Here is a 15684-nt window from a genome sequence, read left to right on the forward strand (position 1 = left end):
TCTTTAGTCTTGTTGAGGAAGACCAACCTTCTGTCTGAAGAAAGAGGGTGAACAGTTCTGTGCTAATGAGATCCTCCATTGTCTTTGCTCTGATTGTGCATCTGCTGGAGGAAATGCCCTCCAATGAGGAGAGGCAGCTGTTGGTAATTTTATTCAGCAGGTCTAGCCCATCTTTGCAGCACCTTCTTGTAATCCCCAAAACAAAACAGATGTTCATGCTGTAATTTTTTAGGATGGAAGATAATTTATTCAAAATAATAATAATGCATTTACCATTGTCTGCCATGGTTTCTAAAGCTTGATCAATCCAAATAAGTCTAAATTTAGACCTGATTCTAACTTATAACATTTTTAGTTGCCTCAGATACATAAAAAATATATAATTTTATAATTTTACTGGTTAGTCTTTGTGAGCGGCTCAGTTTAAGCAGCTGGGTCCTTTTGTTTGCAAAGATCCTTCTTAAATGCTTAAAACAGATTTTATTGACACAGAAATCCAATTTCGGCGCTTTAATGCCGTTTGTGCCCTCTGGATCAGAAGTCTGCGCTTTTTTACAAGCGTACTGTTTATTTATGCATGTGTGCAGCGCAGCAGCAGCGCCAGTGAGCACGTAGGAAAACTGACGGGGGATTGCCAAATCATTTCCTTGCTTGGGAATGACGTCCATCCTCCAGCACATTCCAGTTATATTTAGAGCCTATATATAGTGGAGTCGCCCCGTAGGCTTTGTTGACTCTGCGGCGCGCTGCAGCGGTAGCAGCGGGTCTCGCTGGAGGACACGAAACCCACTCTACGTGACCTGAAACCTATCAGTGTTGTCCGATTTTAATAAAAATGCAAGCACAAACATTCCGTTTGGTTTTAGTTTAGATGCAACAAAAAGAAAACACCGGTTTACTTGAGATATGGGAGTTGGAGAATGGGCATAGTTTGATATGACGAGGATCTTATCAACATATGGGTAATAATAAAAGAAACGAGCGTATTTTCGGGATCGTATTGCGACACACGCTTGAGTGATTTGACCCAGGCCGGTTGAAATCCACAGCTATGGTTTCTGGGTAAAGTAAGCCCTGGTATCCGCCCATATTCGCGTAACGCAGCAGGCCACACTGAGCAGCAGCGGCTAGGCCGAGGGGAAGCTGGATCTCATCAGATCAGATGGAAAGTTCAATCGATTAATTCGCCCACTTTATTTATTTTCCTTCCCCCTCTGCATGCTCCCGGTTGCTCCCGAAACCACGCTAGACCGACTCGAATGCGGGCTTTTTGGTGAGAAGTAGGAAATGCAGAGATCGTGTGAAGCGAGAGGATTATCTGCTTGACTTCTTTGGTCGCTACTTCAGACGCGGAACTTCACTCGCTAAAAGGTAAAACAAGCGCATAAGACGCATTAATGGCAGACTTTAGCATGTAGCCTTTGCGGAATTTCACTGTCTAATAAAACTAAGTTATTATGCGTTATTGAAACACTGGGCAGCCTCCCTGTAGTCAAACATGTTCGTTTTTGGCTAAACTACGCCCAGTTAACCTACCGTCTGGCCCTACATTGCAGAGCTTTAGCTAGCTTGTCGATAGCGGCTTCTCTTCCCGTTTGAATGGATGACAGACTCGGCTCAGACACACTGAGCTGACAGAACAATAATATCGGCTAGCCTTTTTTTAATTATAAAACACAACGGGAAAGTGCGCAAGACTTTATTTTTTAACAGTAATTAAGTGTGAATGAGCGATCTCCGATGCTAAGCTAGCTAACATCAGCAAAGTCGCCTGAAGTACCGAGGACGTTTTCTTCTAAACTATTAAGGATAGAAGATTTAAATCAAACTCCTTTCCACTTTTATGCGCACCCTAGGGGCTCCTGCCTTCTTGAAGTCACTAAAGAACTTCCTCTGATTCCTCACAGGTAGCAAACTGTTTTCCAAGTAGCATTTTTGTTTATATGGCTGCTAATCAATCCCCGCATTAGCCCTCCAATCGGGGCTGCGCTGAGCTATTGAGCCATGTTCTCCAATGTTGTTGATGTATTAAGAAAAGAAACCACTCCACCATGCTGGCACAGACGCCTGGAATAAACTTTCAGTTTTTCAAAGCCGCACCATAAAAAATTTCCTGCAGTTTCAGGCGGTGAAAGTGAACTTTACGACTTATACGACTTACCTGCTGCTTTTTAGACGAGGCTGTGCTCAGCTTTTTGCACCCCTGTTCAGTTGCATTTGCACAAGACTTTCTGAAAGGTGAAAATATGCTTTAGATGAACATTTTCCCACACGTTTATTTTCTGATTGATATCTAAAAACATCACTTCATTTGCATTAATATAAATCTGTAACTTGCTGGTTAAAAGAACAAAACAAAACTTATTTGTTGTTTTCATTGTCTGAGCTCTGCAGACTTTCATCAGTTTGCGCTGTAACTTCTGAAAAGGCCAGCTGCAGCCATCGATCCACAAAGAAGTCACACACCAGAGCTTCACAGCCGCTTGTCAATTTTGAAGCTTTAATGTAATATTATGGATTTATGCCTGTGGTTAGTTTTAGTTGTAGAGGGGACAGTCATTGTGCTCTTTTATTCTGAGACTTGATCACATTGTGCTCTTTTATTCCGAGACTTGATCACATGGGCAAAGTTTTTCTCCTAATCCTTTTTTTTTAGCTCTCTACTCAATTATTTCTCATCTTGAGTCTGGTATTTCCCCCCAGAATGATCAGTAATTATACAAATTTAGTTTGTGTAGAAAAATAGGTTTTTTATCATTTAGTTGATGGTTTTCTGAAATCAGATTAATTAAAATACAAGTGTTCCCTTATTTTAGCTTAACCTCTGTTTGATTAATGATCATTTGTTGTGATTTCACGGTTTGTTCTCCCCTCAAGCGCTGTAGTTGATTACTAAAATAACCTTTCATAAAACTCAACTGTGTAAAATCAAAATTTCCAGTGAATCAGCAATGTTTTTCTGCCAGGCCGGAGCACACAGATTTCAGTTTATCAGACAAAAATAACAGACAGGAACAGGATCAGAGATTCTGCTGGAGGGGAACCCTTGAAAATAACCCTTTTTATGTAGAATTTAGAGCTTTTTATGATTATTGAAAGAGATCATGTATAGTTTTACCATTAATCTCTGGAAATATCCATCAAAATGCTATTTAAAATTAATTAAATGATGCAGAGTTGTTGAAAAATATTGGCGGCTTTGTAACATATAACAATAAAAATCGGGTCTAAAATACATGGGAGCGGGTCTAAAGCTCTGGGCGATGCCATGTTTCCTTCTACGGGAGCCCGTGAGGACAAAATGCATTTACTGATTTGTAACAAACGGTTACAAAACTTTCACCATTCATAAACGTTGTTTTACACATTTACCTCTTCGCTCATTGTCAGTGATAAAAGCGGAGCGTAACTGCTGTTCTTCAGATGAACGTTGATTTTATACGAAGAGGAAGTTTAGCACAGTTAAAATAAATTGTATTACTTAATCACTACAAGAACGTACGGGGAAATCTCTATGGTTGACCAAATTTGACTTGAGGAGAGATGTAGGAACACTGTAATGAGTTAATGCTGTAACATTTGAGTACAAATGAGACAAATATTCTTTATTTTGTCCGGCAGGTGAAACATGACAGAATATAAGCTGGTTGTAGTGGGAGCTGGTGGTGTGGGCAAGAGCGCGCTAACTATCCAGCTCATCCAGAACCACTTTGTGGACGAATACGACCCCACCATTGAGGTAAACATAAATGTGTGTTCTTGTTAACTGCACTTCCATGTCAGGAAGCAGGGATGCAAAAATAATGAGAAACTCTTTTTAAAAGCTTGTAACTGGCTTTACTGGTTTTGGGTTTTAAAAAGACACCAAACAGGTTTTTAATGACTTTTCATGCTTGGCTCCTGGCCAAGCTCCTCAGTGCCAGCCACATGCAGTGTGAACAATCTCATCATGATTTCAATCAATTATTGAAACGCTGTGGCAGGTTAGCGCTCTACCATGAATTACCCAGACACCAGATAGCATCTGAAAGTATGGCAGCTCATTGGATTCGTCTGTAATTATTCCTGTTGGATCCAATTGATGGCAGCCATCTGCGTGATGGAAAAAGGGCTTTGACAGAAACCTCTCTGTAATTTGAACTCTTCTAGAAAGCAGAGTGCCCCGCTACAACTAGAAAGGGGCGATAATGAAGCTGCGTCCCGTGGCATCTTTTATGTAAACATGTCATCAGAGACATTAACACAGTCGGGGCTGAGCAATTAAAAATGTGTATCATGTTTTTCACGAATTAAAAAAGGTCAGTGAGATCATACCCAGGCCAGGAGTAAAAATCTAGCATATAAGTGAAGCATGGCTAACACTGTAAGTCCTGTTGTTGTTTTTTAAAAACCTCCTTGGTGTATTGGCCAGAATCTGGCGATATGATATATATCACTGAAAAGGGGAGATGATAAGATGACCTTTGATGTTAAAACCAGATTATATTAGTAATGTTAAAAGATGAATTTAACAGTTTATGCCACAAATCCCAATTTTGACACTTCCTGACATTTTAGTCAGCTGAATTACTTTTGGGCTGCAGTAACGGTAGTTTTCTCTAAAGCATTTTAAAAGAGATACTTAGCAACTTTTTCATATTTTTAAATCATTTTCTTGAGCCAGTATGTGCTAAAATGACCCTTTCCAGGGTTAATGAAAGGCCTAGCGCCCCCTGTGGCCAGAATATCCCACTTGCAGCTTCACAGTTGCCGGTCTGGTCTGTTGGAAAAAATGGGCGTGCATACCTGGCGCTGCAGTCTGCGTCTGTCACATTTCCTGTATTAACACAGCTGATTTGTTTAATTTAGTGATGAATCAGCACTCTAGACACTAAGGAAGGCTGGGAGGCGTTTCAGCTGTTAGATTAAGGTGTGTTTGTTTGAAAGTGGTTAATAAAGATTATTTTTAAAGTAGTACAGTCAACGACCTTGATGCGTTGTGGTCGATGACGCAATGTTCACTTTCCCAATTCGGCAATTGCTCACTTGTTTACCACACACGCAAAACCTTACTGCGCACTTCTACCAAGTGCACTTTGCTGAAGACCGTAGGGCGCAGTGTGAGTATTGGTATTTGGACCCTAGCTTGTATCAGTTAGCAACCCAAAACAGAAGCTTAACTACTCTTCAAAGTTATGAGTGTAGGTGCTAGAACTGTATGATTTTAAGATAAAGGTTGAATTGTGATTTCTATCTGAGAAATTGAGATTTCAGTTCAGTTATAATTTTCTTCCAGTCAAGGTTCAGCACATTATTCACAGTATTGTTTAATATATAATATATCATAAAATCTAATCATTAGAAAAACATCAAAAGCAATAATATTAGGCAGTTGTTATCAATATCAACCAATATTTTCTTACATCCCTATTCGACAGACTTTTGTAGATTTTGGTAGTTTATTTATTTATTTTTTGCTCTTTACGATCCCAGGATTCCTACAGAAAGCAGGTGGTGATCGATGGAGAGACGTGTCTGCTGGATATTCTGGACACGGCAGGTCAAGAGGAGTACAGCGCCATGAGAGATCAGTACATGAGGACAGGGGAGGGCTTCCTCTGTGTCTTTGCCATCAACAACTCAAAGTCTTTTGAGGACATTCACCACTATAGGTGAGTTAGGAGGAGGAACTAAAATAGTCATTGAGAGCAAACATCAACACAAGATGTAAGGAAAACCATGAAAATGTATTTTGAATCCTACTTGAATAAAAGTTTTTTGGAGTTTTTGGAACATAATCTTAAATGAAAACTATCATGTTTCATTAGAACTTTGTTAGCATAGAAACTCTGGTGATCAGTTAGATCATTCAGACTAACAAACCGTTTTATGTTGATTTAAAATCTGTTTTTGAACATTCAGAGAACAAATTAAGCGGGTGAAGGACTCTGAGGACGTCCCCATGGTGTTGGTGGGGAACAAGTGTGACCTCCCATCCCGAACGGTGGACACAAAGCAGGCTCAGGACTTAGCACGCAGCTACAACATTCCCTTTATTGAGACCTCAGCCAAAACGAGACAGGTGAGTGCCCACACAGAGCCTCCTCACTTGTCCACTGCAGGCCAAATTCATCTTTATCCTTTTAATTGATCATGTCGGAGAACGTCAGACCCCTGCTATGTTGACAGATGTCTTTGGGAGGGTTTCTTCAATTTGGCAAGAAATGTGATTGCATCACGTGGTGCTGTTGATTTGTGTCACTTTTACTATCTCTAATGGTCTTTTTATAATAACGTTGCTGGGAAATTTACCACCTAATGTGCTGAGCATCATTAAATCCTCTTTGGTTAATTGAATTTTTTATTTATGGGGGATAATGTGATCATTGCATGCTACTTTGTCATGGATATGTGAAATTAAATCATTAGGCCCACCTGCAAAGGAACCGGCGCGATAAATAATCAGCAAATCAGTTAATTTGTGTCAAGGTGTCTGCATGAAAGGACAAACTGTCGGTAATTACTTAGCGGGTTAATGATTCTGCTTACTGGTCACTGTGACTGGGGGTTGGAAGGATAGCTGTGGTGTCTCATCCAGTGCTGTGTGTGTGTGTGTGTGTGTGTGTGTGTGTGTGTGTGTGTGTGTGTGTGTGTGTGTGTGTGTGTGTGTGTGTGTGTGTGTGTGTGTGTGTGTGGTGTGTGTGGTGTGTGTGTGTGTGTGTGTGTGTGTGTGTGTGGTGTGTGTGTGGTGTGTGTGTGTGTGTGTGTGTGTGGTGTGAGCATGGCCTTAGGAAGCTAACTGGCTGATGGAGTGATCGCTAAACACATAAATTCCTGGTCCCTGACCCGGGGTGAATCACGGTGCCTTCTGGTGTGGGGGAAATTAATGCCATGGTGACTAATTTCTTGCAGCTTTGTTCACCTATCCCAGGGGTCGGCAACCTGTTCCCATCAAAGAGCCATTATTACCCGTTTCCCACAGTAAAGAAAACACTGGGAGCCACAGCAGCCGCGGCGTTGTGGGCGGGGCCTACCCTCAGACAGCAGAGAGCTGCTTTAACCAATCACAACAGGTGACAGCAGCCAGTACCGGCCGCTCGTGTACGTCAAAGTTATCTTTCATAAGACGATAATCAATAAAACGATTTATATAAAATGGATCCAGAAGTTGTAGCCCGTCTCTGCCTACAATATTTAGATATTTTTCACCCTGTTGGTGGTTTTACTGAGCAGGTGCCACTTTTGTCATACGTTTCTTTTTAAAACATGTTTAGACTGTTCAGAATACAAATCCAGGCTCTGTCACGTTCGATTGTTGTAATTAAACTTTGTAGGTGGGGAAGGTCAGGAAAGGATCCGATCATTTTGTTTTTCCCTCATTTACAGTGACGGAAATAACGGTGCAGTGCGCCGGTGCAGTGCGCCTGGCTCTTGTGATAATCAAGTTAAATTACCGTAAATTCTCTAATACAGGCCCGGGCCTGTATTTGACTCAAGCTCATCAAGCTCCAGGCCTTTATTGGAAGGAGGGCCAGAATTAGAGGCAGGCCTCTTTTTCTATTTGAGCAAAATGAACTAATGGTTCGCTGGAGTTTTTGACAATTAAAATTGCGCTCACAAAGTTAAACACATTTCTTTTAACAACGGTAGTTTCTGCTTCAGCCCTCTCCCCCCTCCCCCTGCGCAGCGGCCGCAAACTCACTGATGCGCCTGCAGCCTCTCGGAGTTCCTGCTGCTCTAAACATTAAAATAATTATTTCATTTTCTGTTCCTCACTTCTGATTACCTTCAGTGGTGTCTGTTTGTTGCAACCACCAGGTACAAAAACTAACTTGTTTTTATTTGACTATTTTTCTGTCCTGTCTGTTTATTATCTTCCTGCATCTTCTCTCAATCCTAAAGAAAAACTGCTACCAGGGTTCATATATATTCACCTTATGAGTTACCTTTGAGCTGCAGTTCTAAAAGATCTACCGACCGCAAAAACAGCGGAGTGCTTGGTGCTTGCCGGCCGCATCAGTGATCGGTGCGTCACCGGATGACAAGGTGATGCGCCCCGCTCCACAGCAGCGAAACACATCAGGCGCAAATAAAAGACAGAAAACATTAAAGGAAATAAACCGACATGAACGATCGCGTGTCAGTACCGACACTCTGGCACAGCGTGTTGCCCCCCCCGATCGCAGGAGCTTGTCACCTGCTGATAGCAGGTTGCTGTCTTTTCCGAGGACTGCATCTTGCTGGTCATTATCACGTGACAGCGACTAGTCGATGACAGGCATAAAAAGTCACTATAGTGAAGTCGACTAGTTCATACAACCCCTATTGCTCCCCAGTGTTCTGCAGCGCACGTTCTCTTTGAACTTGATATCAAATTTTCGCCTCCTATTCGTCTCCGCACGGTTAAAGTTACCCTCGCGGTCTATCACTGGCAAATCAAAAGTGAGACGATGACACAACCGCCCCCCGTACTTGCTTGTTACCACATTCCACCCGGCCACAATAAGAGACCGACCACTATTCACCTCCGCCGACTCCGACACCGGCCAAAATATGAGACCCGACCGTTAATTGAATACAGGCCTGTATTAGAGGATGTACGGTATATCTCTTTGCAACAATTTTCACAAGAAAACAGAACAGTTAAAAGCAGGGCTTGCGTTGACCGGATAGTTCTCGTATTTGACCGTTTATTTTGACGGAGAAAGAATAGAAAGAATTACCCCGACGCATGCAGACGAACTGACATTTTATTCTACGCACATCGCAGATGTAGCTAAATCGCTCAAGAAAAGATTCCCATCTGAACATCTGAGCTGGACACTGCTCAGCGCAGCTCATTGTCAGCGCGTACGTACGGTCCACAGCGAGCTGAAGATGTGGAGAGGGGCTTGGAGCGCGTCGCAGAACCAGAGCGCATGCAGGAAGATTCCTCCGACTGAAGCGAGACTTGTCACTTAGAAAATGTTCCCTGATTATGAAACTTTGGCTGAATAGCGCTTGTTCCTGTCTCCAATGTGGCGACACATCCAGGAGCCTGTCTGAGGAGAATCCCAGAATCTCACATTCTCTTCAGCTCAGAAAGCTCCTATAGAGACGTCTGATTACGCACAAGCAGGTGACGCGTCAACCCGGTCTCACAGTAAGACCGGGTTCGACCTGTTCAGGTTTACGCAGACAATCTTTACATTTAGAATTGGCATACAGATGTAAAATTAATGCAGTAAAATATAAAGCATTTTATTTAAATATCCATTCATTATTTTACAAGCACAGAGAGCCGCATCAGATGGATGGAGGAGCCGCATGCGGCTCCAGAGCCGCGGGTTGCCGACCCCCGACCTATCCCTACCTGAGTGTAACAGTAATTTCTGTCCACATGGTGCTGCTTCTGTCCAGCAGGAAATTCACTTTCACTGGAAGCGACTGTTTTTTTAAATTATTTTTTCCACCCTAGTTTATTTCACATCATTTATTTTAATATCTCATGATTTATTTATTTTTTACCTATTGCACAAAATCCTACACACACACACACCTCGTATTTATTATTTAGTAAAATTTTACCTTCCGCAGGCTTGGAAAGTGGCGGGTTTGAAACTTGTTTTCTTTAATCTAAAGTTCCCAAAATTTCTTCATTCCTACCTTTTTTACTAGAAATGTTATTGAGGCATACTGTTTCAGTCATTTTCATATCTGTTTAGTAGGGTTAGAAGGATCCTTTTCTCAATCAAGTGTTTTATTCATTAGTTTACAGATTAATCAAACATTTTTAAACCTTTTTTTTCTGTCCTAGAGTGAAATGCGCCCCTCCTCTGCCATTGGAACATAACTAAATAACAATGCAGGATTTTATTTCTTTATTAGAGAACATGCCCAGGTTATTTTTTTTAGAAAAAGTCAAATAGGTCTTGCATACACTATAAAATCTGATCAGTTGACTTTACTTGAAAAAGTATGCAAATCGATTGCACTTAAATAAGTACTCAGCTTTGTCCATAGTTTAAATTAGTTTCAGATTTTTTAAAATACTTTAATAATTTCTATAACTTTTTTTCATGGTCAATAAAAGAATACTTGAAATTTATGCATAAATTTGAGTACAACAAGCCCCTGGACGGTCCCATCTGCTGGTAATATCTCAGCTCCTCGTTTGACATTTTCGGTTTCTTTTTCAAAATTTTGCTCCAGTTCATGATGGTGCATCTGCTTGTTGGTCTCATGACAAAGTTTAATTTAAGCTAGTAGTGAAAGCTGTTTTCTAGGAAAAAAATTGTGTTAGATTTTACAACAGGCATACATTAGATTACATTAGATTATTTGGCGATAAAACTAACCATTTATGGAAGATATGAAGGTTGATGTCTATTAAAAGCATGTTAATGCTGTATACAAGGTATATTACATAAAGACTCGGCTAATTGGGCTGTTTTTGTCAGAGCTTAAAGGGAGATGACGGCATTGAAGTAGTGGTTTTATGTGTTAAATTTAGGGTTAGGCAATAAATAGGAAATTTATCGTTATCGAAATTTCTGACTTATTGAGAAAAAAATTCCCTTGTCAATAAATTTGCTAATAAAAGAATAAAAGATGTGTGAAGGTTGGCAACGTTCGCGTCCCACAAAATGGTAAATGGCCTGTATTTGATATAGTGCCTTCTAGAGTCCTGGAACCCCCCAAGGTGCTTTACAACACAGTCAGTCATTCACCCATTCACACACTGGTGGTGATGAGCTACAATGTAGCCACAGCTGCCCTGGGGCGCACTGACAGAGGCAAGGCTGCCAAGCACTGGCGCCACTGGTCCCTCCGACCACCACCAGCAGGCAAGGGGGGGTTAAGTGTCTTGCCCAAGGACACAACGCCAGCGACGGACCGAGCAGGGCTCGAACCTGCAACCTTCCGTTTACGGCGCGAGCAGTGAACACCGTCGCCAAAAGAAGCTGTATCGAAATGTGACTCAACTTAATACGTGACAGCCCCATCTAGTGGACAACTTTAGTTTCTGCACATACCTGTAGTTATCGCCAATTTATCGTTATCGAGATGAAATCCTCAATATATGGTGATATTGATTTTAGGCCGCATCGCCGAGCCCTAGTCAAATGTGAAAATATTGAATTGATATTCAGTTTTTCTAGTTTGAGATGATCATGAAACAAACACCCCCTTTTCAAGCCTGCAGAGGTAGCTTTCCTATTAAATAAGACGCATTTAAAAAAGACAGCCTGTTTAACTCTGTTTCTTTAGTTTATCACACTTGCACCTATGCAGTATGTCCCCCTCCCCCTGCGTATTCCTCAGCATTGAGGAAAGTTGTGTCTTATACTGCAGAAAGTGGAAGAATCCTTTTACACTCTGGTACGGGAGATCAGGCTGTACCGGGTCAATAAGCTCAGCAAGGAAGAAAAGACTCCAGGCTGTGTCCACCTTAAAAAGTGTGTTTTGATGTGAGAGGGGTAAGTGCACGCAGCCGCGCACCCACGAGCTCAGCTCTGTTTGTGTTGTTAGTGGGACTTCTGGAAAAGGCTGTGGAAGTGAGCGCTGGTGCTTTAAATTGTTTTTCTCAAAGCTAACCCACTGGTTTCATGGAGGGTTATGGTGAGGCTCTAACACCGGACTGATTCCTTCCTCTTTCGGTGTGTCTGTGGTTGATTATTATCCAGGACAGCTTTCACACTGGGTTCATTTATTCTCTGAGCCGCTTTGATCGACCCCTTCTGAGGCGCTTTCACACGTGTTTCGCACACTTTTACATCATTCTTTCCTCTTGTTGGTGCATGGGCCAACCCCTCTTTCTACAATGAAATTATAGAGCAAATTAGGGCTGCACGATATTAGGAAAACCTGCGATATTCGATAACAGTGCTTAATATTGCGATTTCGATATTACTTGCGATAAATGAACAAATACTAAAGTATGCAGTGTTGATGTCGTCTGGCGTGTGACGTCTGCTCTGGGTTCAAAGCAAACAAAAACTAATGCATGAATTCCATTACAACATAACATTTTTATTGCAAAAATATGCAGCTGCACCTGCTACTGTATTAGCAGCAAAACAGCAAACTGCATGCATGCAGTTCCTCAGTGACTTTAAAACATCACCTCCACCATAGAACATTTACTGATGCTCCAAATACAGAAAAACATCCCTTACCAGGGTTTTTGAATAAATAAAAAAATCTGAAAGTAAGTTTAAATGTTAAATAATAGTCAACATCACTTAAATGCAACAGCAAATTCTCTCATTGCTACTGAACATTTTCTCCACTAATGTGGTTATGAGATAAGGCTGTTGCTGTAATTGGGAAGTGATCTGTCCTGGGCCAAACTAGGAGAATATTAAGATTTTTTGAGGGAAAGAGAAAAACAATTGTCTGCCTTTCAGAAGAGGAACTGGCAAAAAAAACTACAAGGAAAATATGTGAAAACGTTTGTTTTTAACCCCAAATTGAACAAGTTTACCTAGATCTTAAAAAGCAGCTCAATATTTTCCAGGCCCTCTTTAGCAGGAGAGTGCTGTAGCCTTTTAGCTGGAAGCTAACCGGAGCCTGGGGCTAACATCACCACCCGGTGGAACACTAACAACATGAAGGTGGATTGGTTCACTGGCACGTTTCGGAGTCAACCCGGTAAAAATGATTAACAACACCGAGCGGACTCACGTTCACGTTTGAAAGCAGCGCTGATTCCAGAAACCTCAGCACAAAGTGCGTTCGTTGCTCTGAGCCAGCATGACGAACAAGGGAACGGCACCGCTAACTCAGTTCGGGTGATGCTTTCATCCTAATGGTCTACGTAGGGGGCGGGCGTATTACGTGAACTGACCCATCTGATTGGCCGCATATCAGAAGGGCTACATTTGATTGGTCGAATAATACTTCCGCGTAAAAAACAGAGCTGGTTTACAAAAAGCTGATGTATGACACAGATGGAAATGTTTGAACCAAACATTTATCGCTGTTTTTGGCGTGCTTTGCGATGGGCCTATCGCACGTCCTGTTATCCCGATGACGATAATTTTTCTATATATTGTGCAGCCCTAGAGCAAATTAATAAAAAAAAAAAACCTCTGGTCTGAGTTTGTTTAGATCAAATACCCTTGTGATCAGAGCGGTGGACAAATCTGTTCCTAAATCAGACCGAACTACCAGTGTGAAAGTGTCCAAATGGGCTGAAATCAACAGGAGCGCAGGAGTTTTGGGCTGTTGGTCAGCATTTGTGATTAAAGGATATTATTGTAAATGTGGGACTAAATCATGCTGAAATGTCTAAAACTTGTGTGTAAACATGTCTGGCAAACGTGAATCCTTCCGTTTTTGTTCTTTTGTTGCTCTGCTGTCTTTGTGACGACTTGACTCGCCATCAGGCTCTGTACCCAACTGTTATTGCAGATTATTGTCGCATTGTATTATGTTGCGACAATGTTTTATCCCCCAGACACCAGCTGCATTGACATAAAGCCGTCTTTTTCCTCAATTAGCATAATTAAAAGTAGGAGGGGAATCAGTTTGAATCCATTTGACGTAAGAAATAATAACCTCTTAAAGCGTAATTGATTAAACACTTGTCAGAAATGTACATATTAACTATTTGTAAGCTAATACTCTTGATTACATGACTAAATATTGGATTTAATCTAGTGACAAAACTATACAAGATAAAAAATAAAAATTGTACATGCCAGCTGCGTGCAGTACTTAAATCCTCCACTAGAGGGAGAAAGAAAACAGGACGTTACTAGAGATGATTCGATCACATTTATTGCCCCCAAGCCAAGTCTGAGTCATTTGATTTAGAGAATCTACTGATGCCAAGTCCCAATCCAATACTTTTAATTATTTTATATTATTTATATATGTATCAGTGTGCTTTTCTTAGTTTATCTGACAAACATCAATCATTCAGGAAGTACGTTGATTAAAAGTGTGTTAATATTATGACTGTATTTAAAAGTAACCTCATCACTCATATTGTGTTTCAAATTATTTATTTCCCCCTCAGTATGTTGAGCGCTGCGTGAGAGTGACTCGCTCTTTCTTACATAACACCTTTAACTTGTACCGCGGCTCCAGGAGAATGGGAAACCTGGCGTTTTTCTGTCCGTAGACATTTTGTCTTTAACGTAACTCTTCGTTGACTGGCCCTTTGTTTTTGTCAGATTTGCTGCAGTAAACTGGGAGCAATAGCAGTGGACTAGAGCTTAATGGAGACAGAAGAGTCGCTGTGGTAATGCCTGAATGCAAATGCCGAAAGACAAAAAAGTTTGTTTTTAAGTCGGCGTTTCTTGCAGCTCTGTCTGTTCCAGTTTGCCCTCGCTACAAGTGGCTGTTGCCTTCAATATCCGATTTATAATTTATCCCAACTGCAGATGTTTTCACTCTCCTGAAGCGACGTGTTGGTGTAGCTAACATGATATCCCCACATGTCATAGATTGTGTGACGGTACGTGTTGTCGTCCAAGAAACAAGAATGTTGATGTAGAGGGACTTGTTTAAATTAAAACTAAGTTATTGGTATTCTGTTTGAAGATCTCAGGATGAATTTAAAAGGTCATCTCTTTTCCACCCGATTCTGCTCGTTTTAAAATCACTTTTGATTGAGCTCGATTTAATTCGGCAGATTTTTGTGGAAATTACCGAGGTCTGCCTCCTAATAATAAACATCTAGTATAGTGAAAGCTTTCCCTTTCATAATTTACCCCCGCATTTGCACTCTTCTCTGTAGTGAATATTTCTTTTCTATTAAAATAAAATCCTATATATTTTTAAAGCGCTAACATTAGGATTCACCCACAGCAACAAATGACACTCCTCCGTTTTAGATCATTAAACGTTTTTCAGGAGCAGATGAAGCATTTGTGGGTTGACGTCATTCACAAAGGAGAGAGAACTTGGCTTGTGTAAATGCAGCTTCTGTTTGTTCTGCTTCCAAAACTAGTTTCTATTTTTTTCTTTTCTCAAATCAGTGTTTTATTTGTGTAATACTCCATTCCTCACGTAATCACGGCGTACAAATCTAAAACATTTAGATAATTCCAGCTTTGGAGTGAAACTTGTTCATTTGAACTGCTTTCTGTGTATTTGTTTTTGTTTGCAGGGTGTTGACGACGCCTTTTACACGTTAGTTCGAGAAATCCGGAGGCACAAGGAGAAGATGAGCAAGGAAGGCAAAAAGAAGAAAAAGAAGTCCAAGACAAAGTGTATACTCATGTGAATAACCGGGCCCTTCCAAGACAGACTAAAACAAAACAACAGTTCCAGTAATACGTTTTGTACATTACACTAAATTATTAGCTTTTTTCCTCACTTACCCCCCTTAACAAATACTAAACCCAACCAGAATTTTCAGCCCCTCCTTTTTTCTTATTTGGGCACCAGTAAGCTTCATTCTCAGTGTAGTGCCAGATGCTGAAGTGAGACAGCTCTTTAGAACAATTTGGATGGTTTCAGATGAATGCAGAACTGTGAGCTAAATGAGGAAAAAACAGAAACGTTTTAACACGTTTTGCTTGAAATGCCACAATCTGCAAATATGCCCTTTTTAAAGATGGGATGCCAAAGAATGAATATTCATCCCACTCAGAGAGACAAACAGATGTGAGGAAGGACCGATGGTTCAGCCAGAGGAAATGTCCCAGCCACTGTGTGATCCCGTCATTCTGACCTTTAGGTGTGACTTAGTTTTGCCACTGATGCATGCAA

At 41.0% G+C, this 15684-nt stretch overlaps 1 protein-coding gene across 2 annotated transcripts; it reads left to right on the top strand.

Moving 5' to 3' along the window:
• The first annotated feature begins 1115 nt into the window (after positions 1-1115).
• Positions 1116-15334, top strand: kras (v-Ki-ras2 Kirsten rat sarcoma viral oncogene homolog). 2 transcript variants are annotated; one of them, XM_015964789.3, is made up of 6 exons: positions 1116-1371; positions 3622-3739; positions 5473-5651; positions 5902-6061; positions 11314-11438; positions 15080-15156. In XM_015964789.3, exons 2-5 carry the CDS (start codon positions 3629-3631, stop codon positions 11431-11433), a joined length of 570 nt encoding a protein of 189 aa, XP_015820275.1. In that variant the 5' UTR covers positions 1116-1371; positions 3622-3628; the 3' UTR covers positions 11434-11438; positions 15080-15156. The 2 variants fall into 2 exon arrangements, with proteins under 2 accessions (XP_015820275.1, XP_015820276.1); XM_015964790.3 differs by lacking the exon at positions 11314-11438 and having other exon boundaries at positions 15080-15334.
• Positions 15335-15684: the final 350 nt, after the last annotated feature.

The sequence above is a fragment of the Nothobranchius furzeri genome, chromosome 4, assembly GCF_043380555.1.
Source record: "Nothobranchius furzeri strain GRZ-AD chromosome 4, NfurGRZ-RIMD1, whole genome shotgun sequence".
NCBI lineage: Eukaryota > Metazoa > Chordata > Actinopteri > Cyprinodontiformes > Nothobranchiidae > Nothobranchius > Nothobranchius furzeri.

Coding starts and splice junctions, on each gene's coding strand:
- kras (XM_015964789.3), top strand. CDS start 3,629: ATGACAGAATATAAGCTGGTTGTAGTGGGAGCTGGTGGTGTGGGCAAG. Junction 3,740..5,472: donor AATACGACCCCACCATTGAG/GTAAACATAAAT, acceptor TTACGATCCCAG/GATTCCTACAGAAAGCAGGT. Junction 5,652..5,901: donor GAGGACATTCACCACTATAG/GTGAGTTAGGAG, acceptor TTGAACATTCAG/AGAACAAATTAAGCGGGTGA.